This window comes from Perna viridis, chromosome 8 (assembly GCF_037379345.1).
Source record: "Perna viridis isolate PV_CMFRI_1.1 ecotype Kerala chromosome 8, ASM3737934v1, whole genome shotgun sequence".
Lineage (NCBI taxonomy): Eukaryota > Metazoa > Mollusca > Bivalvia > Mytilida > Mytilidae > Perna > Perna viridis.
In genome coordinates, this window is record NC_142452.1 from 7,432,394 (window position 1) to 7,460,173 (window position 27,780).

At 31.5% G+C, this 27,780-nt stretch overlaps 1 protein-coding gene across 6 annotated transcripts in view; it reads right to left on the reverse strand.

The window, feature by feature from the left end:
* Positions 1-1,425: 1,425 nt before the first annotated feature.
* The window catches only part of LOC148609149 (uncharacterized), a 79,011-nt gene continuing 52,656 nt past the window's right edge, over positions 1,426-27,780 (reverse strand). For 4 of the 6 annotated variants that reach the window (XM_088542928.1, XM_088542929.1, XM_088542924.1 and 1 more), the window contains 8 exons: positions 27,032-27,211; positions 26,556-26,684; positions 25,529-25,600; positions 22,886-22,903; positions 17,525-17,611; positions 14,872-15,009; positions 10,461-10,657; positions 1,426-5,129 (listed from right to left, as the gene is read on the reverse strand). In XM_088542928.1, coding sequence (XP_088399054.1) covers positions 10,478-10,657; positions 14,872-15,009; positions 17,525-17,611; positions 22,886-22,903; positions 25,529-25,600; positions 26,556-26,684; positions 27,032-27,211 — 804 coding nt within the window. In that variant the 3' untranslated portion in view covers positions 1,426-5,129; positions 10,461-10,477. Of the gene's footprint in view, positions 5,130-10,460; positions 10,658-14,871; positions 15,010-17,524; positions 17,612-19,102; positions 19,756-22,885; positions 22,904-25,528; positions 25,601-26,555; positions 26,685-27,031; positions 27,212-27,780 lie in introns of those variants that run through there. The other 2 variants (XM_088542927.1, XM_088542930.1) reach the window with 2 other exon arrangements.

Here is a 27,780-nt window from a genome sequence, read left to right on the forward strand (position 1 = left end):
ACGTATCATCTCTGTAAATATTTTGGATGAATAAAAGGGGGTATGTTAAAGCAGATTAAGACTTGTTCACTTCACATCTGTCCTCTCTTTTTCTTTTAATTGAGGCAAAACAGCTGTTTTTGTTTCATACAATGAACTATTCAATTGGCCTTGTATTCAATTTTAAGCAGTATTTTTTCTTGTATGAAGATACTTTTTAAAGAAAATCCAACGCAGTATACAGCCGAGTCTTGTTCATACGGATCAACAGTTTACAATTGAAAATTTTAACAAAAACAAAATATTAAATTATCAATCAAAGTGGTTAATTTTTTTTACAAAGGATTCTCATCCCGGTCGTTAATTGAAAACGGCTATAGAAAGTATACGGGCTTTCTTTAATCATTTCTCAGTGTAAAATCTTCTCCCAAAATATCGCATTGAACAGAGATCTTTGTATAAACAAACCTCTACTTCGACATGTAAATATATGTATCTTAATTCGTGTGTGTGAATTCTGCTGCCTATTGCTAATCTCTCGATTTTTTTCTTTCACTATTGCACTTTCATTGTTCTCAATTCGTTGATCATTTACTATGAAGACGATTTTAGGGAGAAAGTAAAGCAATCCAAGATTTTGATGGGAGTGAAATGTGGTCTAAATTTTAAACAAAAGCAAACATTAGTGATACACTAAAGCGAACAATAGGCCAGCGAATGCGTCAAAATTATCAGGAAGTCAACGTCCTTTACATTTTATGAGTATTATCATGAAAGCAATTCAGTAACAAATTATCTGTATTTACTTAAGCAATATTATGCGATATTTTATTATAGAAAATACTATTTCAATTATTATACTATTCTTTTATAAGATCGTAGGATAATTTCGAAATTCCCACCTTCTCAATTTTTCAGTAACTTTTATTCCCACTATATACTCGCAGATATGTATTACCATGCCGTCCGTGCGAGACCCGAAAGGGTAGTTAAGGACGTTAAAAACCCTTCCAGTACTTACTTAAAGGTGTGTTTACACTTGTTGAAGACCTTTTGGTGATCTCTGAAAGTATTTACTATTTTGTTTGTATTTACTAAAAGCAGAGGACGCTTACCCTACCGTGCACCTGGTCCATGCTCCCAGTTTTTAGTGGAGTCCGAGTTGCTCATTTGCTTTTGTTACTTTGTATGTATGAGTTTAGTTACTTTCTGTTCTTTGTTGTGTATGTCTGCTTTCCATGTCTGGTCTTTGTCCCTGCATTACATTCTTTTGACTACCGCTATAACCTTGGTTCCCTTGACTACTCTTTATTTTAGGTTATAGGCATTTATTACGTTTCACAATATCTGTTCTTTTATTATTAGCTACTAGCAAGAATATATATCTATAAAGTGTATTTCTAAAGGGGTACAAATCTAGACAGTGTATGAACACATACAAACTCATGATTATTCTATAATTTATTTTTCATTAATCAGCAATGCATTGCACACAATTTATTTTCAATAAAATGATTAATGGCAAATAAAATTGAGTACGCTATAGGGTTTTGGATGGAAACAAAAATAAAACTACTTCCGAAGTATTTAAAAAAGCTGCAAGTGAGACACATTTAAGCTGGGAAATTTTTCTAAGTCAATTAAATAATTATTTGTACTTTTTACAAGAGTGTCTATAAAAAAATAGCCATTTATGAAGTAAGCATACTAAATCATACTGCTTCTGATAGTATTAATATGAAACGGGATATAAACCATGTGACCATGTTCATTAGTATGGGGTGGGGGGGGGGGGGGGACTTGAGTAACTACTACCTTTCAGGATACACAGAGTGAAAGAACAAATTACTGAGTAACTATTGCATCAGGATGAAAAAAGTCTGGAAATTATAGAGGATCTAAATTAAAACAAGAACAAAGAAGAAAAAAAACACTCAATAATACAAAAAAGTGTAGTAGTGAAAAATGCAAAAAATTAATTTGATTTGACCTGGTTGTTATTTAGGGATTTGTTATAAATGAACAGGAATATATATCAGAATCAGAAATGATAATTCCAAAAGTTTTGTGGCAAAAAATAAATGTCATCTTATGATTAGTCGTGGTAATTTAAAGTACCAGTAATGACTAATATTATTCCTTTGATACTAAGAACAACACCACCAGCACATAAAAAATAAACCTTTAGTTTTCAGTATGTATATATTTCTGAGAAGAGAACTCTTAAGGTCATTTGTAGAATGCACACTAAAATATAAAACACAAAGTTAAAGAACATTATACATAGCACAGTTCCTATAAATGCACAATTTGTAGGTTTTGCCTTTAAAGCAACTATTTTGATGAAATACAAATACAGAAGCTGTATAAGCTTCACAGATGTGAACTGATCCCTCTTAAAATAATGATGACATCTGACTCTCAAACAAGTCCATAAAGTCAAGACTGCACCACATTAAAAAAAACTAAGTCCAATAATGATATTGCTCAACCCCTATGCTGTAAAAAGCAAAATAAATACATAGCAACATATAATATTGTAGAATTTCTGGTTTAAGTATGAGCAATGATTTATGTTAAGTGTTCTACTGGTAACATTCTGACTCCAGATGGAAACATTAATACCAATACTATAGGAAGGTCATTAATCTATACACCACTAAGTCTCCTGAGTAATGGAAGAAACAAGTCATGAAAGCCACAAATTCTGTAGAAATAATTCTGATGTCCTGCTCATTAACTTCAGAACCATAATTATAATCATTAAAATGGCAGATATTTATAAGTTCAAATAATGTTAGTCATACATTACAAAAAAATATAAGTTTCCACAAAAACCTAAATCTGATGTGATGAACAAACAAACACTAAATCTTATATTAAGGGTAGAAAGCTTGATAATTTCACTTGAATAGGACACAATTCTAATGGCAGCCAAAAAAAGTTTTCTCTTTCTATATAAAAATCAGAATTCTACACCTTACCATACTGCTATATATTGTGACTGGTTATTGCACTAGCTATAGACTGGTAAGCCATAGGTAGATTTTGGTAAGGAGATCATGATGAATAATGACTATTTATAGATCCCAGTCTTCTCCTATGAACTTTGATGTGATAAGAATGGAGATAAAATATAGCATACAAAAATAATAATATCTATTATTAAAATCAGTCACATGGAAACTATGACAATTTTAAGTAAACAAAAATAAAAATTAAGTATCACTAGAAGCCTAATTTGCATACAGCCTTTATAGTTTTCAATACAGAAGTGACTTTGATTGGTTTTATGCAAAAAAATGTGAATGTAGTTAATACTGAAATCTGGGAAACTTTACAATTTTCTCCTATAAAGTTATAATATCAACACATAACTAACAATAATTTGATCTTTTTTTATGAAAATGTGTTGACATCTAAGAAAAAGTTTACATCCATTTATGTGGTTATATTGCTGCAGTTTTTTTTAACAAAAATGCATGAAAATTGCCCCAGGTTTCAGTCTTAAACAAAGGAATTGTTTTCTGGATAGGAATGTTAACTATAATGACATTATAAATAAACAGTTCTATATAATACAGAAGCACCATCAAATATACACAAAATAACAGGGTGGTCAAACAACAAATCATCAAAAAGTAACAGAATATAACAGAAAAGGATTCAAAAGAGAGTCTACAGATTTACTGTTCAGATCATTGATTTCTTGGTTATACTTTGGTAACCAACTGGTAAGGTTTTGTTAAAACATAAGCATTGTTCTTGGTGAACAATTAACAAGTATATCAGTTTAACTGCTGAATTCTTCAATTAAGTACTCAGTCCCATCATAAAACACACTAATATATTAACAAGACTATGTACACAGTTAACTGTACATTAACAATTAACAGTTCTAACATATAACAATCAGTTTCACATCACAGTCTAGTTTGACATGGGCATAACAGAATATTCTGAAAAACAATTTACCTAATAAGAAGTTTTCCATGACATAACAATAGCCTCATTCAAATTAGACTAGCCTCGGACCAATAACTCAAACAATATGGAAAACCTTAATCATACCTTTGTTGACTAACTACCCATAATCCATAGGCCAATATGATGTATTGGACGGCTAAATCCCCTATTGGCCCACTTTTGTATTTTGTATTGTATTGGCAGTTTTGATCATATTTGGGCTAATATTATAAATTAGGTCAAAAATATTTCACCATTACCACTTTACTTGTCATCTTGAGAGGTTTAATAAAACTTTGGTTGAAGGTGAGTAAATAACGTTGAAAAAGGAGAGAATCTTCACTGTATGTATCTATAGAATACAAATATGATCAGACAGACAGATGTAAAAAAAAAAAAAAACACTGTGATGTAAAACTGAGCTAATCTCTGATTAACAATATAACATTGTGATCTATTGCACAAATTGTAATTCTAATCAATCTAATAACAAAATTTACATGACTATTTATAGACATGACACAATCAATCCCATACTGAATATCTATATAGTCTGTAACCTAAAGCCTAATTTGACACACCAAAAAAGAGTCCAATATTTTAAGTACTAGTACTTTCAAATAGAAATGGTATGATTTATCTCAAGTCTAGTTTCTATTAGAATGTATTACCAACCAATGCCTAACCAGGGATTCTTATCAAAATCTGCAGAAGACTAAAATAAAATGAATTGTTTTTTTCTTCTCTATCTTAAACAAAAGCAATGTTGCCACACTTATGACAACAGACAAAATAAAAAATCAGACCAGTTATTTTCTACATTGAGATCAAAAAAGGGGAACCTGAATGACAACAAATTTTATTCAGATCAAAGGGAAAGTTTAAGAATAACTGCGGCTGAAATGTCATATATAGTATGCACAAACCTGTCTACTCATTTAAATATTACATTGATTCATTTTACTAGTTACTTAAATACAGTAAGAAATCCAACCATTGTTTTGACCATATGCAGCACTTTACACTTGCATTAAAGTTGATAAGTCTCACACAGCACTTTGCATTTATAAATTTCAGCATTGCTATAATCTATTTTCTTATAATTTGGTTGTGTTGATCTTGGTCCTAAGCAACATATCACAGACTCTTAGAACTGAACATCAGTGGCATCCATCAAATTCTCTCTGAAAAATACATCTTGTATGACTACTTATGAAATGTACTACAAAGATAAAAATAAAATGATCATTAGAAGCAAATCTGGACACTAAATAAAATTTAATGCCATCAGCCAATGCTATACCCCTCCCCTCTTAGTTCATCTTAAAACTATTTGTCACAGGAGCCCCCCACGTCATTTGTTAGTAGTGATTTTTTTAGTAAATCAAATGTGTCTAAGACACTAATGATGCCCCCCGCTGGCAATTTACCAACATGTTTATTTTTGTATGAAGACATGTTTTGCAGATTCAGAAAGGTTATGTACTGTTGGTTGATGCAATAAATATTTGGTATGTAAGGCTAAGCACTGCAAAAATACTTGGAATGAGAAAAAGAGGGCTGATGGACAGACTGGCGGACACATAAAAAATGTTAATACCCCACATAACAAATCCCTAACTTTGTTGCTTGGGGTATATTAATGACAAAAATTATGAAGTCCAACTACCACCTAGTTCCGTAATATTAAAAAATCAGGATCCGACGACCTTGCACACAACCATTATGTGCAGAAACATCCTGCAAAAAATATTTTAGATGAAGTTCAAAAACTACAGGAGGAGATAGCCGGACAAGCCATATAGCCCTACTTCTGATGAAATGACTAAGTCTAATTATCAGCAATTTCCATAATATTTCACGAAAATTAAAATCCTTTGGCGCTGCACAACTTAATCATGTGTAGAAATATTCTGAAAAATATTTTAGATGTAGTTCAAAAACTGTGCAAGGAGATACCCAGACAAGCTATGATCATGTGTAATCCGGACAGATGAACGGATGGACAGGAGCAAATTAATATGCCCTCCATCTGTTTGTCGCTGAGGCATAAAAAATTAAAGAGTGCTGTCAGATAGACCAAAGGGGAAATCATCTCAGCTTTTATGACCAAAGTACCATAACTTGGAAAAGTAAAATGTCAAATTTATAAAAGTTGAAAAGGTGCTTACAAAAACTAACTAAAAACTTCACTTAAAATTAAGCTAAGTTTCTTGAATATTGCTGAAAACATTATTTGAAGTACAGTAAAAAAAACAGGAAATTCCATCATTTCAGAATGAGTTAAGTCAAATATGTAAAGTTGAAATTTATAAAAAAATTTAAGGGAATTTGCATCAATTGATATGCAATTAACCAGTTTAATGAAAGTTATTGGAAGTATTTTTGACTTATTATGCCTAAGAATTGTGTTAACAACAGATGAACTGACTGCCAGAGTTATACCAAAACATGAACATATAAAAATAATCAGGTACCAGAACCAACAGTCAAAGCAAAATGTACTAAAACCTTCAGACTCCTATCCCAATGGTTGGTCTTAAGTGTCTGGATAGCATAATATGTTCATACATCTGCACAATGAAAACTGATTTGTTCAACGTGTCATACTTTTCCTTTCCTCTTGCATCTACCCCGGACTTGACTTTTATTAGCAACTCTGTAGGTGTTTCTAGAAAAGCAGAGGACACTTACCCTACCAGTGCATCTGGTCCATGCTCCCAGTTTTCAGTGAAGTCTGAGTTGCTCATCTACTTCTGTTACTCTGTATGTATTATTTTAGTTACTTTATGTTCTTTGATGTGATTGTCTGTTTTCCATGCCTGGTCTTTGTCCCTGGATTACATTCTTTTGATTTCCGCTAGAATCTTGGTTCCCTTGATTACTCTTTCATTTTTTAGTTTATATAATTAAAATATGATCAATGACCATTTTGACTTTAAGTACTAGCAGCCTCATCACAAAACTAATCTAATACCAGTAACATCATGTAATTTCTCTTTTATTTAGAACTAACATGTTAAAGATATTGATTCCATTAAGAAATAATCTGGTTTCTGATGAAAATGAAGTAAAAAGTGACAACAGTCTGTCACTGTTAAAAAAAGAATACAACTGACTTAAGTTACCAGTAGAAAACAAGAAAATTTAGATGGATTTTATATCATCTTATCTTTGACCAACTAAACATAACCCAGACTGATATTACAATGTGTATGACCAATAAAAACATCCTTTACATATTCAATAACCCTTATAATTAACTGTCTCATCCTTGTTTACTGATCTGGTTTGTTTAATCTCATCAGTGACTGTTACTCTTTATGTTTCACCAACAGACCATGTGTAAAACAACTGACCATCAGATTGGTGTACCGATTTACTCGATTAAATGTCAGAGTAAAACTGATTGATCAGTAGATAACAGACCCAACACAGATGCTCAATTTTTCTGTAGAGGATGGTTAACAAACACTGAAGTAGAAACAAATTACCTATTGTGGCATCATTCAAACCCCAAACTCAAACATCTAAACCTTTGGCACCATATTTGTAAATCAGCAATTTTATAAAAAAAAAAAATTTTAAAGCCTTAACATATTTTTTTTAAAAAGAGCAACAGAGCCAACTTGATAAAAACTACCGATGTCAAACCCTGAAGAGTTAGGACAATTATGGAAACAACCATCACCAATGATATAGCTCCTTATTTGAATTGAGATTAAATGTTTCACAGATCACAATGAAAGTAGTCAAATAATTTCAAAATTTGCATTTAACGGAAAAAAATGCTTTTTCTGACTCCTTCCTGGTCCTTCATTCCAGAAAGATAAGGGCCATGATCCTTTAAATCCCCCCAACTTTCATTTTGTGGTAAGAATACTTACACTCTAACAGTCGTTCCGATACTATGTAAATGCAGTTTTAACCAAAAATCATTCCACGCCTGGTTTTGTGGCATGGAAACTTATGATACAATTTCATAGTGATCCATACACTAATGTCATCATTAAATTTTTGTTTACATTTGACGCTATTTCTATTCCTAAACAAATAGGATTACTAGTATTACCAAAAACATCAATCAAAATTTCATACTGTGGTATGTAACCTAAAATTTCAATTCCATAGAAATTCATACAAGAAAATACTTCTTTTTTGCCTTTTTCATTCCCTAATTCTTAATCTATTAAAACCAAACAACCCAAAATCCCAGTTTGACCTACATGCTATAGAACATTGTGATGAGATGTCAAAGAAATCCATTATTTACTAAAACAATAATATTAGTTATGCGCCCTACTGGTGCACCTGGTCCATGCTCCCAGTTTATAGTGGAGTCCGAGTTGCTCATTTGCTTTTGTTACTTTGTATGTATGATTTTAGTTACTTTATGTTCTTTGTTGTGTATGTCTGTTTACCATGTCTGGTCTTTGTCCCCGGATTACATTCTTTTGACTACTGCTATAACCTTGGTTCCCTCGATTACTCTTTTACTCTTGAGTTATAGAATCTTTTTTTTTTTCAAGAAAAGCTTGTTGTTGGCCCTTTTTGGTCCCTATTTCAAAACAGTTACCATCAAAATCAAGAACTAAAAAAAATCAGAAAAGCTAGCATATCAGTTTTTGAACTTAAATTGATCTGGAATATTGTTAGTTTTATAGTATATCAAAAAGCTCAGGGCACAACATTGGGTCATTCAGGTTCAAACAATTACACAAAAACATGGTGGCTAAGGTAAATATAGCCAAACAACAATATCCCATTATTCTGAATTGCACATATTTTTACATCAGTATAATAATAACAAATTAAAATTAGACAAATCATCGTCCAGAAACCATTTTAAGACGAATGGTAAAAATAAGGACAGATAGACAATGCTTAAATCATTAAGCACCACGTCAAAAGGCAAAAAAATAAAAATTACAAAACAACACTCATTCATAAATATGATATAGAATACATGGAACACGTGATGTTTTTGAAAAACAACCTTGATCGGTCAAATTTCATTGAAGAAATGTCTGCTTTGTTGCTCTCCCATAGAGATATGACATTTCCAACAAGCCTATGATTAATATTATTGCATTATTATATAAACACTGTGTATTATTATGGACAAGAATGCATTTAGTAACATACAAGATCTTCAACATGATATGTTGCTTGCGTGACTGCACCCTCTGTTCCTTCTCGGGTCAAAAACAATTATTTTAAAAGCGCTGATACCATGCATCATGCACAATGCACATGTAGTGCATTAATCGATCGGTTCTGTTGGGTCAAAATAATTACAAACTTATCACCAATAACCTCTGTATACCATGTGCAGAGTATGAAGAAACAATCAAACACTTTATGTGAAATATGATACCTTGAAGCTCTACAGCTAAAAAGTATTGCTGAATATTATGCAAGATGGGTAATTAATTTGATGGATAATTATAAGTACTGACCTAATCCCCGCCCCAAGGGGTGCAACTTTCCACGCCTACCATGGTTCCACAACAATATAACTTATTTAAGATTGACATGTTTTCAGTAAATGTGTGTTTTGCGCAAATATTGCGTTCAGGGTCAAAACAATTTATTTCATATATGTGAACCGTGCATTGAGAGAATAGTATTAAGTTGCAACTCATAGTTCTATAATGTTGTAAACTATGCCTTTTTGAATTAATTTGATATAATTCATCTGTGTTAAAGTTTGGAGCTTCTGAATGGCGGCTTTGTTTACGAATCAACAAATTTTACATAGCGTCATTGCATATGATGACCTACATAACGCAATTGAATTGTATTCATTGTCTGATTTCTATACATTTTATGCAATCAATTTTCTTTACGAGATAGGTAAAAATAATAGTGAACAATATTATAGGGTCAAAGTTCAACAACATTAGTTTTATAAAATGGCTTCTGACAATCAGTGTATGGGGGTCAAATTAAAATGTTTAATAACTGATTTCAATATTTAACAAGACAACAAAATCATTTTTTAATCATAAAATACATTAATACCTATCAATTTCATCATGTACAACCAATGTCATTATAGGAACTATTTATGTTTTTACTCCTGTTGTTGATTATACTATCTGTAAACAGTAATTAACATTAGAGCTTACTACACTTGGATACGTTTATGTAATTCAAGTAATTATATGCTGTAGTTCTTTGAAGTTGTTTATTTGAGGAAGCAGTCTAAGGGGAACAACTCCAGTGGTCATAAATTTGTCAACAGTGAATGCATGCATAATCCGTTTTATTACAAATAGGTTTGAAATAACAGAAATCTAAATTAGAAAATTGGCTGTCAGAACTAAGCTAACACAATTATCTGACAATAAATATCTAATATATAAAAAAGACTTTACATTACCAGCAACTTTTTAACTTTTTCATTGCAACCCACCAAACAATAATTGTCTTCTTATCTTATACAATAACTCTAATGGCCAGCTAAAAACAAGAAAGTCCTCCATTATTGAAGTACTGCTGAGTAAACCTACCTCCATCTTGAGATTGATCATGCTGTGTTTAGAGAGGTTTTAGATGATGATTTACTCTGTGAGGAGTCATCAACATCACTCTGACTCAATGTCCTTTCAAACTCTCTGGCTTCTTCGGCAGATTTTTCTTTCTGTGCCATTTGGTATGCTACCTCAAAAGCTTCACCAAGAGTCATAATAATTTCTCTTGCTAAATCCTAAAAAAGAAAACAAACAATTTGTGGATCATGGACATTATTGGTGATTTACAGATAATTATTTTATTGTACTGTAAATTTGAGAATTATATAGCAAAACATGAAAACGTAAACCAATATTCTGGAATTGTTTTTAAATTTGTGGGCAGAAAATTTGAAGTGCATTTCACCAAATTTTAAAGGAAACAATGCTGTTTTACCATTCTTCGCTATGAAGTGTATAGTGATGTTTTGAATGCATATCAACAATTAAAAAAAATGCAGCAACATTTGTTGGTCACTATTACTGTTAGATCTGCCAGTTTCTTACATAGATCTGTATTTAACTTATGATACTATATTTTGGAACTAACATTTTGGTCATTGATTCTTCAAGCTACTTATAGCATAACATAAATTCAATGTATATCTTTTGTTATCTTCATAAAAATGTTTTGTTTTCTTGTTTATTCATATTTAATAAAATGACCTTTTTTATTTTAAAGTCCTTAGAAAACATTTATAAGAATAATACACAATTAAAATGTAACCATTTCCCAGCTGTATAATTTCAAACCAGATATTAAGAACCTTAGTGCACCATATGCATTGATTGTTTCTATAACATCTCAATAAATCTGTGACAACAATAGTCGGGTAGGGCCACTAAGCTTAAGTGTGCCCTGTGGGGTGTACATCAAACGAAAAAGATGTTCCTCACAAATAATACAGCAATACAGAAGAATGTTCAGAAGCCATTAAATTGGATTGAACAACGATGACAGGGTGTCATAATGGAATTATTAATGTCTAAGTAATGGCCAGTTAGTCAAGTACAATAATAAGGTGCTGACTCTGTTAGTATCTCAACTTCAAAGGGGAGATCAAAAGTCCCTCGCCACATGGGGTTCTTGGACTGGTCTGCGGTGTTCCGGATCATTTTAATGGAACAGAGTACAAATAAATGTAATCCCTTTGGATTAGTGGTCTTGTAAATAAAAGATGTTAATACCCAATTTTATATCATGGTTTGTAATTATGTAATGGAGAAAATAAATAAAAGAAGAATTTTCTGAAACACCAGGAGAGATTTAATCCTTTATTTCAGATTTGACTGCATTACAGCCAAGCGACTGCATAGCTACTTTAATGCTGCCATATTTAGTAATTAGAGGGAAATCCTATTTTACCATTCAATATACAACATAGAATTAATAAGGAAATGCCAGGAATGAAAATATCAAGGGATTCATTGACAAAAGACTGATAAAAGTTTTTTTTTTACTTTTTGCTTTGCATTGAAATTGAAATATGCTTAATAAATAACTCTTATTTTCATTTATACAGACTTTTAGTAAAGTCTTGGATTCAGAATGTTTATTTTATTTGAAAAATACAACTAACGCACAATTTCCTGAAGAGAAATTATTACAATGTCTTAAATCAATAAAAAGTCGTGGCTAGCCAATATTTTTTAAATTAAGATGTGTACCACAAATACAGTGTCAGCACCAAGTGGCGTACACATTACCCTAGAATTAAACCTATTTACAGTACGTCAGTCAGGACAAATCTATACAATGGTAACATTACTGGACATCTGACACCTGTTATTATCTCCTGTCTACTGAAAACTTGATTACAGGGGGAGATTAAAATGGTCCAGTTATCGTTTAATGTTAGTAGTTAATATTAATAGTCCATCATTACGGTAAATCCATTGAAAATCAATGTGCAGTATTATATTGTCCTTAAAAACACACTTTCTTTTTTATGATGTATCTTATTATTAAGACAAAAGATTTATTATATATTAATTTGTAATGTGTAATTTTTAATTTTTTATTGTTTATATTTTGTTAAAAGAATCTAAGTTTTGAAATGGCTTTATAGCGAAATACAAAACTAAACACAATAAAAAGGGAATTTATAGGAAAATTACACAAAATGTACATTTTTTTCAAATGTAAAAAAAAACATTTTCATATCCTTCAATAAGTTAAAAACATTATTTTCATTAGTCTCAATTTTATTTTTTTTTTACTTCATTTAAAGAAAAAAAAGATTTTTCAGTTCAATCTTGGCAGAATACCATTTTTTGTTTTAAAAACTTCATCCAAACATTAAAACAAGTATACTAAGAAGATAGGTGAGGGGTGTGAAGCAGGATAGGTCAGGACTTAAAGTTATCCAGTACATCAATACTGAGGTCACATAAACATGTTTACATGGTCACATGATCTTGTTTACTCATGTTCATTCATAACTTTATACAAAAGAGTTCCGAAGATTGACAAAGTCATTAAGAGTTCCACACAGTCTATTATTGTTATATGACAAAGCATTAGAAGATAAATCATGATTGTATTATCATTACTGGAGCCTTGTTTGCATTTGATAGCAAAAAAATTTGAAACAACCACCCGCATTTGATTGAATATAATAACCGTCAGACCCCATCAAATTACTTAAACCGTTGTTAAGCTTCCAATAATTTTCAAAATGACTTAACTTTTTAATTAGCTTGTTGTCATTAAACAGGGGAAAAAAGTTCTTTTTGGCTGTATAACAATTTCTGTCATAATTAGTGCCAGTTCAATTGCCTAAAGTTTTTTTTTTTTAAATAAATTTTTTAAAAAATTTTCAATATATTATTCAAAATTCATATTAGATAGTTTTTAGATTGAAAACAACCAATTATAAAGCATACATAAAATCATTAAAGTAAACAACTTCAGAAAGACAAACAATTTAAAAAGCAAAAAAAAACAAAGCAGACATAATTCTCTCTTATTTGTTAAGTTTTTATTCTATGGTTCTAGTTCTAATTTAATTATATGTAGTGATCACAGGAAAAATCCCATACATCAAAACTTTAAACTGATAATATGACTGAACAGATCTACAGGAAAGTTAGCAGATTTTTTAACATGAGAATGGAGACTTCCATTATTTTTTTGACAGGTATCGTAAGCCAGGAAGACAGATGGGGATAAAATCTGCAAATCAACTAGACAGATGTAAGATCGTCACTAAGTTCCACCCTTACCTAATGATCGGTAAAATTAATTGGACAAACTAAAATATTTTGGTAAATCGGGCGAAAGCAGTGAAATCATGCGTTGGTCAAAAGAGGAATGCAAGATAATAAAATTACCGATCTACGAATCATTGAAACATCACTTGATGAAATTCTTGTTATGATGACAATAGCAATAATTAATTTCTTGTTTGTAGAATTGCTAGTACTTCAGAAAACCCTGGTTTTTTGGCCTAATGATGTATAATATAACTGTGTGATTCCTGTCAAGGAGTTCACCCAGGGTTGTTTCTGCTTCACTGAGTTTAGAAATGAATGGACAATCAATTAGCGACATGAATAGTGCTTGTTAGTGATCTAATTATAAAGTGACTTTGTGTCTGAACAGTAACAAACAAATGTTCATACACATACTGTCACAATATTTATTTGTGAATGCTTCTAGAAATTTCCTCTTCAAATGTTTTAAGTAACTTAATCAATTTTATGTTGATAAATTTTGTAGAATGAAATTCATTATTTCTATATTGTCTTTATTTATTTTCTGTCTCTACCCGTTTGTAAAGTCTATGCAGACAAGCAAAATACGTCATTTTTCAACTTTTTGCTAGGTACAAGTACACAAATGAAGCAGAAGGTAAACTATAAGCATCTCTTTATACAAATACATCATGATTTAAAATAATGAAAAATGTGAAACCAATGAAGTGTTTATCCTTTATACATCAGTCATTATACTTTAAACATAGTTACTGAAGTTCCATGTATTGTGTGTGTCCAGTTGTATCTGTTTTCTATATTGAATGTAAGCATGACAATAAATTTTCCCCAACTCTAAATGAATAAATTAATAGTATATTATTTCTGTCTATGAAGATTTACCTCAATTACATTGTGCAGAGTCAATAACCAGTGAAAAGGTTATTTTCAAGTATGCAGCATGGGCATTCAGTTATTTTCAAAAGACAAAAATATAACATAATTATCATTCCTTACAATTTAATATTGGTATCAAAATTTAACGAGCAGATCATTAAAAAAGTGTTAATGAAGTCACGGTCACAAAAAAAAATATTTTGTCCATGAAATGACAGATGGAATACCTTACCCAATCAGATGTATGTTACTTCCAAAACTATCATTGTATGTAGATTTCACTTGAATCGTATAACGAGAATAGGTATTGTATACTTACAGCAGTTCTGACACTAAACACATGACAGTAATGTTTCCCTGTCTCGTTGTCTCTTGTAATGTAGGCAAAAAAGTTCATACTCTCTGCATCCTGACAGGCACAAAAAATATTCACTATCTCATGATCACAGATTTCCTTCTGAAAGTAGAAAAAGAGAGAAAAGTATTATAAAAGAAAGTTTGAAGAATAATGCAATACTGGATGCAGCTTGATAAGACCACAAAAGTTGAGCTCTGAATAGTTGGAACATCTTAATCAGTTTGTGGTTAGACACAGCAGAGATTTCTGGCAGAGTGAATGTGATATCATATAAAACCGGAGACCTATTAGGTCACCTAAAGAACACTGGAGATTAGGTCTGGGGCATGGGAAAATGTGATATCAGATAAAACCAGAGACCTATAAGGTTTGAAGATTAGGTTTCTGGCTGAGTGAATGAGATCATAGACAACAAAAAACACCTTTAGTTATGGAAATGGTTGTGAGCGAAGTCAAACGTATTTATAAACTAAGAATTCCAAAGCATAAAATCTACTTTAAGAAATGTAGTAAGATAAAAAATTAAAAATGGATATAGATTAAACCAATCCTTAGAGTAAGATACTTTTAAAATTAACAATAATAAATGCTTAACAGGGCCCAACTTGATACAACCCCAGAGGTCAAACTTCAAATTTTGATTCTGATTAGATATTTGACAAAGAATAAGAATTTGACCAGAATTAAAGTGGTCACGTTTTGGCCATTTTTTTTCTAAGTGGTTCCAATTAAAACCTCAAAAATCAATTCAACCCTTGCTTTGGGAGCATGACACTTGTGGTACAATTTCAAAGATATCCATTCCCTTTTACTCAAGTTATTATCCAGAAATAAAAAAAATACTTGATTCTGATCCCTTAATCCCCCTTTATTCTTACTAAGCTCAAGTCACAACCCAAAAAATTAATCCCAGTCTTCCTTTTCTGTTATGGCACCTTGAAGTAAAATTTATATGAGATCCTTCCACATAATCCAAATAAAATTAATAGCAGATTCTCACCCCCTTCAGCCCCTAAAAAATTGGCAAGAATTTCAAAATCAGGATTTTTCACGTCAGTTTCTAGTAATGAGATACTATAACACACAAATCTTTCATTTCTTGATGACTTAAACCATGTTTTTTCTCTTAAACTCATGTGGCAATGGATTTAGCACATATCTATACTTCAAATAGCTAAAATTAGGCTAGCAAATATCTGGAAAGATATAAAAAAAAAAAATAATAAAATCCTCCCACCCATCCTATAATTTTTGTGAAGGTTGGATGTTAATCTACCATTTAAGTTTACATAGCCTGATACTCAAGTTAATGTCTAGACATGAAAAAAATGCTGGTTTTAGGCCCTTTTTGGCTCTTAATTCTAAAAAGGTTCATCTTGACTCCAAAAATCACTCTCAACTTATGGCACCTTGTAATGCAATTCAAAGTGATCAATTCATTATTGTTAAATTATTGAAGGGACATCAGAAAAATCCATGTTTCTGGTTCCCCTTTTTGAATGGCCCCTAATTTCTAAAATGTTAAATTCTTAATCCCAAATATCCATACCAATCTGACAATTGTGGTATAAAATATTATTGAACAATATCATAGACATTTCTACATGGGTAACAAAGTTAACATTCTATAGAATATTTGATTCTGGCCCCTAATTCTTAAACAGTTGGGGCCATAGCCCACAAAATCAATACCAACCCTCCTTTTGTGGATTGGAACCTTGTTATGAAATTTTAAAAACATCAACCAGCTCATCTTTCAAGTCATCACAGAAAAACCAACTAAACAGAACAGATATTGATTTAGATGTGCAATTACCTATCAGAACAATGACATAGGCCTCAGATAACTCATCAGGACAGATACTGACATAAGCCTGAGAAAACCCATCAGGACAGATACTGACATAGGTGTGAGATAGCCAATCAAGACAGATACTGACATAAGTGTCAGATAACCCATCAGGACAGACACTAACATAGGTGTGAGATAACCTGACATAAGTGTGTAATAACCCATCAGAACAGATACTGACATAAGTGTGTAATAACCCATCAGGACAGATACTGACAAAGGCCCAAGATAACCCATCAGGACAAATACTAACAAAGGCCTAAAATAATCCATCAGCACAGATACTGAAATAAGTGTGTGATAACCCCTCAGGACAGATACTGACATAAGTGTGTGATAACCCATTAGGACAAACACTGACATAAGCCTGAGATAACCCATCAGGACAGACACTGACATAGATCTGAGATAACCCCTCAGGACAGATACTGACATAAGTGTGTGATAATCCATCAGGACTGACATTGATATAGATGTGTGATAACAAATCATGTCAAATATCAACATATGTGTGTGATAACCAATCAGGTCAAATACTGACATAAATGTGTAGTAACCCATCAGGTTATACAGACATGTGCGTAATAACCCATCATGTCAGATATTGACTTATGTATGTGATAATCCATCAAGTCAAATTGACATATGTGTGAGATAACAATCAGGAGAGATACTACTATAGATGTATGGCCCATCACTGGTCAGACAGTGTGATATTAGTATGGGAAAATCCATTATCTTGTAGTATATTAGTCAGCTAACCTTTGACCTGGCATCAATGAACTTGACCCCTCGATAAGATATTGACAACATTATGGTAGGTATCTTTGCTATGGCATCAGCTGATTTCTAGAAGAAAAAAAAAACAATTTGGTTTTTACTATCATAAATATCACAAACTTATACATTATATCAATGTTTAACTTAGATATTGTAGTTTTTATTTTCCAAGATATCTTAACATGATCAATAATGACAAGTATGTGGACTGTTCAGTAAAACATTATGTAGTGGTTAACATCATTACAACACTAAAAAAACTTCATAAAATAGGGTATAGAGAGCAATATAGCTGGACTGTAACTAAACCACAGAATCTCATTTGGTCTCTGATCGTTTAAGGCAATATAAATGACCTCAGACCACATTAACCTCAAAATAATCCTAAATATATAAATGAAAACAAATGATTGTTAAACTCAGTCTTGGTTACAGTTAAATGTAATAGAATTATTTCTAGGAAAGCATCACTATTATTTAGTGTAATTATTATAAAGTTTTTGTCGTTAGATTTGTGCAGAATCCTATAGAAATGACTTTAAGAATCATTCTTTTCATCAGAATGATTAATGGGAACCATAAAGAATACAATATCATTAGCCCTATCTGAAATCCAATGATCTTTGATTTATATCCTTATATATCTTTATCATAAACGCTCCAATGACTCTTAAAATGAATACAGAAGTCATTACAGTTTCCAAATTAATTTTTCCGTAGAACATGTCGGAAATGAGGTACTTTGAAAAGAAAGAAATCAAAGTTGACGAACAAGGAAGCGTATGCACTATCTTTATCTTTCGTCACTTAACTTGTACAATGCAACTTTCATTAAAGAAGACCCAATATTAATTTCCCATATTAAGCTAAAAATTCAGATATAATGTGTAAGGCGTAATACTTCCACGACTCTGAGCTAACAGTAGTAATCGAAAATACATTCATCACCTTTTGAATTTCCGCCAGAAAACAACAATATCAATATATCAGTTGAACTCTTGCCATTTCTGATCAACGCTACTGATGCAATTTTACTCAAGACATGAACTTCAAAATGGTCAAAAACAAAAATGAAGAAATATAAAATATGAAGATGGATGCCCTGATCTGAATTAATACACTTATGCTTCATTTAACATTTTAACAGGCGATGTGATTATCGATGGTTGCCCATTGACCAGCATGCTTGTGTGTCAATCATAGTTTTAATCCTATTGTTTGGAAAGAAGAGTATCCATCTATCAAAGTAATAACAAATACAATCATTTCATAAATGAAATTCTCTACAGGAGAAACAAGTTAAATAAAAGAAATGTAATACATTGAACAGCCCCATGTCAAAGATTCAAAGAGGCATCTGACATCATGGTTCCATCAATACAACATGAAACTGTTTTTTTTTTTTTAAGAAATATCTTAAAATGCTTTGAAACTTTAAAATGTGCATCAACTGGACTTCCATCATAACTTAGTCCTTAAAATCAACAAATTATCTGCATCCAGAATATTAATAAGTCAACTTGGATGAATTTACAAGTGGAACCCTATTTGATCACCTAGCTGGTACTTGTAAGATTCAGTCCTAGTTTTAATGAAATATGTCTATCTAAACTGTCAGTTTTTCAGTACTGTTCCTGTCCCTAGGACTAAATACTGTGGTCTTTTCTCAGTATTATTCCAGTTCCCATGAGTAAATACTGTTGTCTTTTCTCAGTACTGTTCCAGTCCTCATGAGTAAATACTTCGGTCTTTTCTCAGTACCATTCTAGTCCCCATAAGTAAATACGGTAGTCTTTTCTCGGTACTGTCTTTTATCAGTACTGTTCTAGTCCCCAGGACTAAATACTGTTGTCTTTTCTCAGTACTGTTTCAGTCCCCATGAATAATGTGGTCTTTTCTCAGTACTGTTCCAGTCTCCATGAATACTGTGGTCTTTTCTCTGTACTGTTCCAGTTCCCATGAGAAAATATTGTGGTCTTTTCTCAGTACTGTTCCAGTCCTCATGAGAAAATACTGTGGTCTTTTTTCGGTACCATTCTAGTCCCCAGGATTAAATACTGTGGTCTTTTCTCAGTAATGTTCCAGTCCCCATAAGTAAATACTGTTGTCTTTTCTCAGTACCGTTCCAGTCCCAAGGACTAAATACTGTGGTCCTTTCTCAGTACTGATCCAGACCCAAGATTTAAATACAGTGGTCTAACTCCAGTTGATCTCTAGAAGGTCAAGTCTAGAGGTCAAAGATTATTTTCAGAAACTACACAGTTAACATACTAGCACTCTATGCATCAAATGTTCAAGAAAGTATACAAAAAATATTCCTTCAAAAATCTTAAATGGTTAATTAATGTTTTATAGAGAACTTAGGAGTGTATTGAAGTCTGCCTCTATAGCAAAAAGGAAATATATATCTTTTGTTTACAATTCTACAAAAAGGTCCATGTAAGGTAAGCGTAACACAGATACCAAATTTGAAGTGTGTAAAAAGCAATAAAGAAATTGAACCCATAACATGATGTATTACTCAAATAATTTAGAAGAAGAAAATTTAATTTTCATTGTGCGGGTCATCTATAACAGTAGTCGAAAAGTAATGACACTGATTTCTGTAAACTCGTAGGTATGCTCAATTGAGTTAAGTAAGGTTGAGCGAATCTTGCCGAGAAAAACTAGGATTCATTAATTCTATACAATATGATTCTCTGTGCTTCTTCTAATAATGTCAGTTTCCCCCGATTCAACATCAATCAATGTGGTCGAAATCGACATCTTTTGATTTCACATTTCTAAACAACTACTGCAAACACTTTGTAAAGGTCATTTAATGGTGACTTGTATACGGCAAGGCAGACTTATTCAAAAACAGGAAAAATTAATGATGAACTTTTCAGTAGATATTAATTCAAGCCATTCATATAAACTTCAAAGTGCCTAACATTTATTTTGGATGGCGAACATCAAATATGATGAGAATTATAGAAACGCTGGCAAGAATAGGAAATAATTAAGGCGATTAATTGAATCATCTCGCCACAATTTGATGCCTCTGTAATATAGATGGCGCTTACTTCCAGTCCAATAGACATTAGATTTGCCATATGAAATGATGTTAGGTATTGGTTTGTCAGTTGGGGAACAAATCCGGAAAAATTGTCCATGACAGCATGAGATGAGAGTAATCATGAATTGCCCAAGAAGATATACGTTTGTTTAATGTAGACAACCAATGTGACTTGGTTCACGTCTGAGAAGCTTATCAATTGTAAACTATTACTGACTAAAGCAAGGATCAGGGAAGCTGAATGATCAACTACGCCTCATATACTTTACAAGATGGTCAATTCAGTATTCAATTGATCAAAGTAATATAGGCTAATTGACGCTGCATCATAGAATTTAATTTCAAATTGTAATGAGTTTAATCATTTGAAATTAGCATCAGATTTTAAGTATGTACTAAAAGAACTAATCAATTTACACCAAATAAGTTTAAGAAAATTTAGCATGAATGAATAAATTTGAAAGATTAATTTGTTTAGCTGACATATGAATAGTTTTGGATAATTGACGCTTAAAACACACACCAAAAACATCATCTAAAATAAATCAATATAAAAAATTAATCCAATCCTAGTTATAAGTACTTTATCCTATCAAACCAAATTACCAACATAACTATCAATACAATACCATCTTGTCCCAATTAAATATCTTTTTACCCCCTATGAACTTACTGGGTCTCTATAATATATGATCACAATAAACCCATTTTTAAGAGAGCAATTATAGACTATTTTGGCAATAATGGTGCAATATAAAACACTAATAAAAGTTCATCTGGCAAATTACAAAAACCTTACAAAAATTTTAAAGCTTGAAAATTTGACTAAATTTTCTTTGTAAATTGGATTGTTATCTTCCTGATAATGCAGCACATGAACAGATTCCTTAGATCAACTTAAAATGAACTGACATCTTCTAAATATACTGAACATCAATCTGACTCTATAACCTTGACCTTCAAATGTAAATTTCAAATCATTTAATAAACATGTTAATCAATTCCTGATGGAATCCCATTTTTCCTGCTGGATTCCTGTTTTAATAAGAAAAATAACTCATAGAGTATGTATGCCTAAGTTTTAATCTCAATCTCATAAATTAAAACTCTCACAGGAAATTTTAACTAGCTGAAAAAAATTAAATGAAGTCAGTTTTGATACAAGCAAGCTTGTTTGTTAAATGTCAAATACAAGATCTGTAAGTAACATTTTTATATAAATCCTATACATTTTATCTTGTAGAATATAAAATATCATGAAGTACAGACAATTTCAACATTAAAACCATAGTAACTTAAGAAAGAGGAATATTTTTTCCTATTATTACTAGTACCTAAAATTCAAGTATTACTTCCTACTCATGATATGAAATTTTACTAAAAGATCAATGGAACCAATAAATATTAAGTGAAGGGCATATCTTTATTCAATTAATAAAAAACCTGCTTTTAATAGCATTTAAAGAAGTCTATGCAATGAAAGAAACAACTTTAATTCACTGTCAAAAGAGAGATAACTCTTATCAATAAATATTTCAGGGTACAATACAAGCAAATACAAAAATACTTTAATCAGAACTATTGTACTGAAACTTCTAATGCACCATCATTGACTAATCTATTTTCTATCAATGGATTGCTGTATGATTACTTATATTGACAAATTCCAGTACCTAAGTTCCAGAGTACTGGTAATGTATTCTCTGATAAGACAACTGTCATTCATAACCACAGTTCAGGATTAGATTTGACCTAAATGTGCTGACTTTTTTCACATAAATGATACATCTTGAATAATAAATACAAAACTCCTTCATGACTGAAATTCTTATCTCCTAACATTTGAAGTAACCAATAATGTGGCAATTAAAATATATTACAGTTCTGACCATTCTATCAGTTTTACACTGTACTTTTTCATGCAATGTTAACAATAGAACGTTTGGTCTGAAATGAACAGAAAAGCATTGAGGCGAGGATATATAAGAATTTGTCAAAAGCTTAATAAGATAAAAGAGATGTTAGTAGAAACATCAAAAGAGAAGGCTTCAATTTATATAAAATAAATTCAGTGTACGCTTTGTATAATGCTTTCAGGAGTTTCCATCATGCACCTGCAAGAAAAGCACTACACAGAAAGACCATTCTGGAGGACACAGACACGATCTGAAAAATTTATCATATCATTTTACATTCTAAGTAATTAATTACTGGGTATGCAAAGAAAAATTATCAGCTAATTAAAGCAATTATGTAATGAATGTACAGTAGCAGAGAATATTTACCAATCGTGGACTGTGTGCCTAAATACCCAACAAAGAGAATCATATATTTATCTAATTCTATCATACAAAAAACAATTGCCAAATAGCAGTATTATTGAGCACTAACATAAGAGCTTTCCTGGGTTTCCTGGCTCCAAGTCTGAAACTTGTACTTTTTCTTGATAAGTCAGTGAGTCAAAGATCTTAAAGCAATATAAATATATCATAAAAACCAATACTATCATACACCCAATCTCCTTTTATTGTAGGTTGGATTGATTTAAGGTTGGAGACTTTCATTAATTGTTGAGGCAAAAAAAAAGGAATTGTCTCCCTTTGACGACATGACTGATGGAAGCGGTAAATGATTTTCATATAGTCCATACCAGGTAACTAAGTTCAAAGGAACATAATTTAATTGTAATAAAATTTAAAGGGATCAATATTTCCTGATGATATCACAACTACATACTGTTTCCTCACTACATAATAAAGTTTTGGGAAATTCTGTTCAGTAGTTCGAGAGCAGTTGTGATGACAAAAAGAAGACATCAGTCCGACAGACTGAGACATGTCAAAAACATTAAACCCTGTGAAAACTTGGTTGTGTGGTGTTATATATCTCAACAGGACATTGTGTACTATGAACTACTTTCCTGTAGAGATAGATAGCATTCTTATTTAATACCACATAACCAAGTTTGTACTCTTAACACTAACAGATAAAACATAATAATAATTATATAAACACGTCCTTTTAACATTGGAAACTTACAATATAAATTTGAACCTAGAATTAGATCAACAGAGTTTATACTGTTTATTACATACAATGAATTATTCATCTTTTCAAAAAATTTTAAAACTAAACAGTGTTCTAAGGGAAATTATTCACTTTTTACACTGAAGAAAAAAATTGTGGGATAAATTGACTAATACTTAATACAGTATAATAACTTGACTTACACTGCATACAATGATATACAGTTATTACCTAATTTATCTATGAGATATAATAAAGAATGGAAATGGGGAATATGTCAAAGAGACAACCAGTTGACTAGGAATAGGAAATTGACCGCTCCATGTTTACGAATTGGCAGACAAGAGTCACATCTACGTTTTTACACATGAGTTTTTTGTGTGTAAATTCCAATTCAATGAAGCGCTTAAAAAAAGTTCAAACAATCAAAAGGCTTAGATAAAGGTCATTATGGGGTCAGTGCAATAGACTCCTCAAGGAGACTATTGCACCGTGTAATAGTTCATCGACAGTGCAATAGATCGTCCTGTCCTGAATAAATTTTGAAAATAGAGAGAAATGTGTGTATATTAAATAAACAATATAAAACCTTATAATTAGGTAATAAAATAAATTGACTAATACTTAACACAATGTAAGTTAATACCAGTTATATAGTAAAATATTGAATTATGAATTTTACAAGTCTTTAACCTTCTACTTCTTTTAAGATTTGTTTTACATTGAAGTATAGTCAAGATCTAACTGTGTTTAATTCCATCCACTGCCCACTTTAAATAAATTCATAAGCAATAGCTCATGACCTGTTAATAGACCTTTTTTCATATTCCTGACTTTGACATAATTTTTTTTTTAATTTTGAGCAAAGGGAAGTAACTCTCCAACCTGACAGACAGGTTTACTGTCCAATTGGAGAAATGGACAGTAGTAGACTTCAAATTCCAATATGTGACTTATTGAAGCTTCAGTAAGTACTTGGATACTTTTAAATAATTTATTTCAAAGCACTTACCTACTTACAGAAGTGAAAATAGTCTAAGTTTCAAAGAAAAAAACAGTTCTTCCTTTCCCCAATGAGACCGCCAATCAGAATGTTGTGTGTTGGTGGATTACGTGAAAAACTTGCTAGAATGGCTTACATTACGAAAGTATAAAAGACAACTGTTGATTCTTACATGTTTAAAAAAGGAATAATTGGAATTGCTCAACTCCATGTAACAAGATTAAAAATTACTTAACTTCCACCTGAAATTATTTCCTTCTAAACTGAATATTGACTGCAATTCTATTGAAATGAATGTTCAATACATCAAGTTTATTATATCTATTGAGTTCAGCCAACAAGATGTATAAAAAAGACAATGTTTTCCCACAAATAAACAAATCTAACACTGTCAAATGCTTGTTTTAAACAAAAGACTGATTTACACCAAATGAGCTTTTCTTACAAAGTAAATACAACATTTTAGGAGGGGTGGACAATAAAAAGAATTATAAGACTACAGAGTTGTTGACATCTTATACCAAATGATGGGGAAGTAAACAACTGCATGCAGATAACAGATAAACATTGTGTGATTTGACAAACCTCATTTTTCCTCACAAATTTATTCTGTTAGTAAACAAACAAAAACATATGAATTGTTAAAAACTATTAACAACTGCTGTCATTAAGTAACTTACCTTAATTTTTCTATTTAGATTGTTTCTGATATTGGCAGTGGCAAGTATCAATTAAGTTAATAATTATTTATCCATTTTCTTGCTGAAAATTCCAACAAATAAGCAGATTCTGATTGTACCAAGTTCACTTTACAATGAAAACTAAATGTGTTTTTTTCCAATTGGATAAAACACTCTGCATTCCTTTGTGACATGCTCATACATGTAGGTGAACTGACCTTTAGTTTAGCAATGCCCTCTATAGTAGATTCTGTACCTGTCAGCTGTCTAACTAAAGTGGACCCCAGATACTACAATAATAGACAATAATACTTCAGTTCTATTTCATTTCAGGTTGTCATAAAATTAGAAATCACTGTGTGCATTTATTTCTGAAGTTTAAGAGTATGCCATATTTTTGTTTTTGATTTTTGCCATTATAGAAAAACATTTCTAAATCTTAATGGTACAAGTTCAGATTTATTCACAATATTCACATTAACAACTTCTGCTTTCACAGTATACAACCTCTTTTTCATGAATTTTTACTGTAAAATAACACTCAAAAACTGAGCTTGACAAAATTTACTTAAATTAACTGATACAATAAAAAAGAACTGCCAAAGTAGAAATGAACTGTACATCTGTGATACAGAATATCTAATGTAAATAAAATGCTCTGCAGGGTGCAGGTTGACACAACTACACAGATCAAACTTGAAGCAGTTGGGGCAAGTATGGACACACTATTTTAACTTAATACAGACCTGAATTTTTATTCAAATTTAATACTTGATACAGGACAAGAATTTGACCAAAACTAATATGGCCTGTTTTGGCCCCTTATCTTTAAATGTTACCTAAAAATCAATTAGTTTTCCTTTTGGTGGTATGGCATCATGAAGTACACTTTATAAGACAAGTCATTGTCTGGACATAAAGAAAATGCTTGTCTCTGGCCCTTAATTCTTAAACATTCAAGTCACAACTCCAAAAATCAACCACAGCCATTCTCCGATGGTATAACACCTTGTACTATACAAAGCTCTAAACATGTATACTCAAGTTATTGTCTAAACACCAAATGTCTATAAAACAGACAGCATATACAACTGCAATTTTTTTTGTGTGTGTGGGGGGGAGGGTTATAAAAATTGGTTAAATTGTGCAACATTCTAAACAACTCATTTCAGAGACTAATTAGAAGTCACCATCCCTTTAATTTATAAATTTATACACTGATCTGACTATGTCTATATAATATACCTGTGCAGTGTAGTTACAGCATCCTTTAATCAACATCTCAGGACGGTGTCGCCACTGTCTGACTTGTGTCATAGTATTAGCCTGGTGTGGAGGTCGTATGTGTATTGATGTGTCCTTTATACTTTTTCCCTACAACAATTATACAGAATAACATTAAATTGTTCTATAAGGATTGGTAATTATGCTTCATATTTCTTGGAACAGCTTTGTGCCAAATATACAACTTATAAGCTTAAGCTGCTTTTCAAAAGTTATCATGAAAAAGCAGATATAAAAGATGAAAACAAAAATAGTACTCCCCTATCAGAGATGGAGTGTGTTACTAGTACTTGAAAATCATTTCTTGGAAATGCTTATTAGCATGGAGCTTAATTTCCATTCTACATCAAATCAGCTTGATTTAAGGAGAATTAAACAAAAAAAGAAATGCATCCTTTAAAATTCTAAAGTCAATAATGATTGTGCTATAACCATACCTGTACATTATTATGGAAGACATCATCATCACTATTCTCAACTGAAGGAGTCTCTGGCTTGGAAGAGGATTTAACATCCTCCTCCGAGTTTGAAGGTAATGGCTTGACCTTGGTGTAGTCTTTAAACAAGTTTATATCAGTCAATGGAGATTTGTGGTCTTCAACTTTACTTTTCTTTTTCTACAACACACAACAATTCTAATAATTACCTGAACAACTGATATGAATTATAGCATGGTTAAAAGAAAACTGAAGGGTTGGGTACCTAGCTTAAGCAAATTGACTTAGGTTATCTCCCTTCCTACAATAAAAATCTAATTCCAGATAAGAATTAAGGTGCCAATTGTACAACTGGAACAAATACTTGCAAGTGTATACATGTACTTGAATTCTCTGATTTTTTTGCCATTTAAGACTATTGTATTTTTTGTGAAATTCTGAATAATTTATCGTTATTGAGCAACATTGTCCATTTTGTATATTCTGGTATTTTAGCCACACACCTAACTACTTCAATGGGGTACCCCAATACACTAAAAGCATGCATGTAAATTACAAATGGCACAATCTATTGTCAGTTGACAGTATTGATCCGCCTTAAATGTTGATTTCATATCATAAAAATAATTTTTTTTTTTTATTTCACTTATAACTGTTTATGCTGCAACATTAACTGCTTCACAGTTTATTCACCGTAAACCGACTCAAAAGTCATTCATATCTTATACACTAACCAGCAATTATAACAA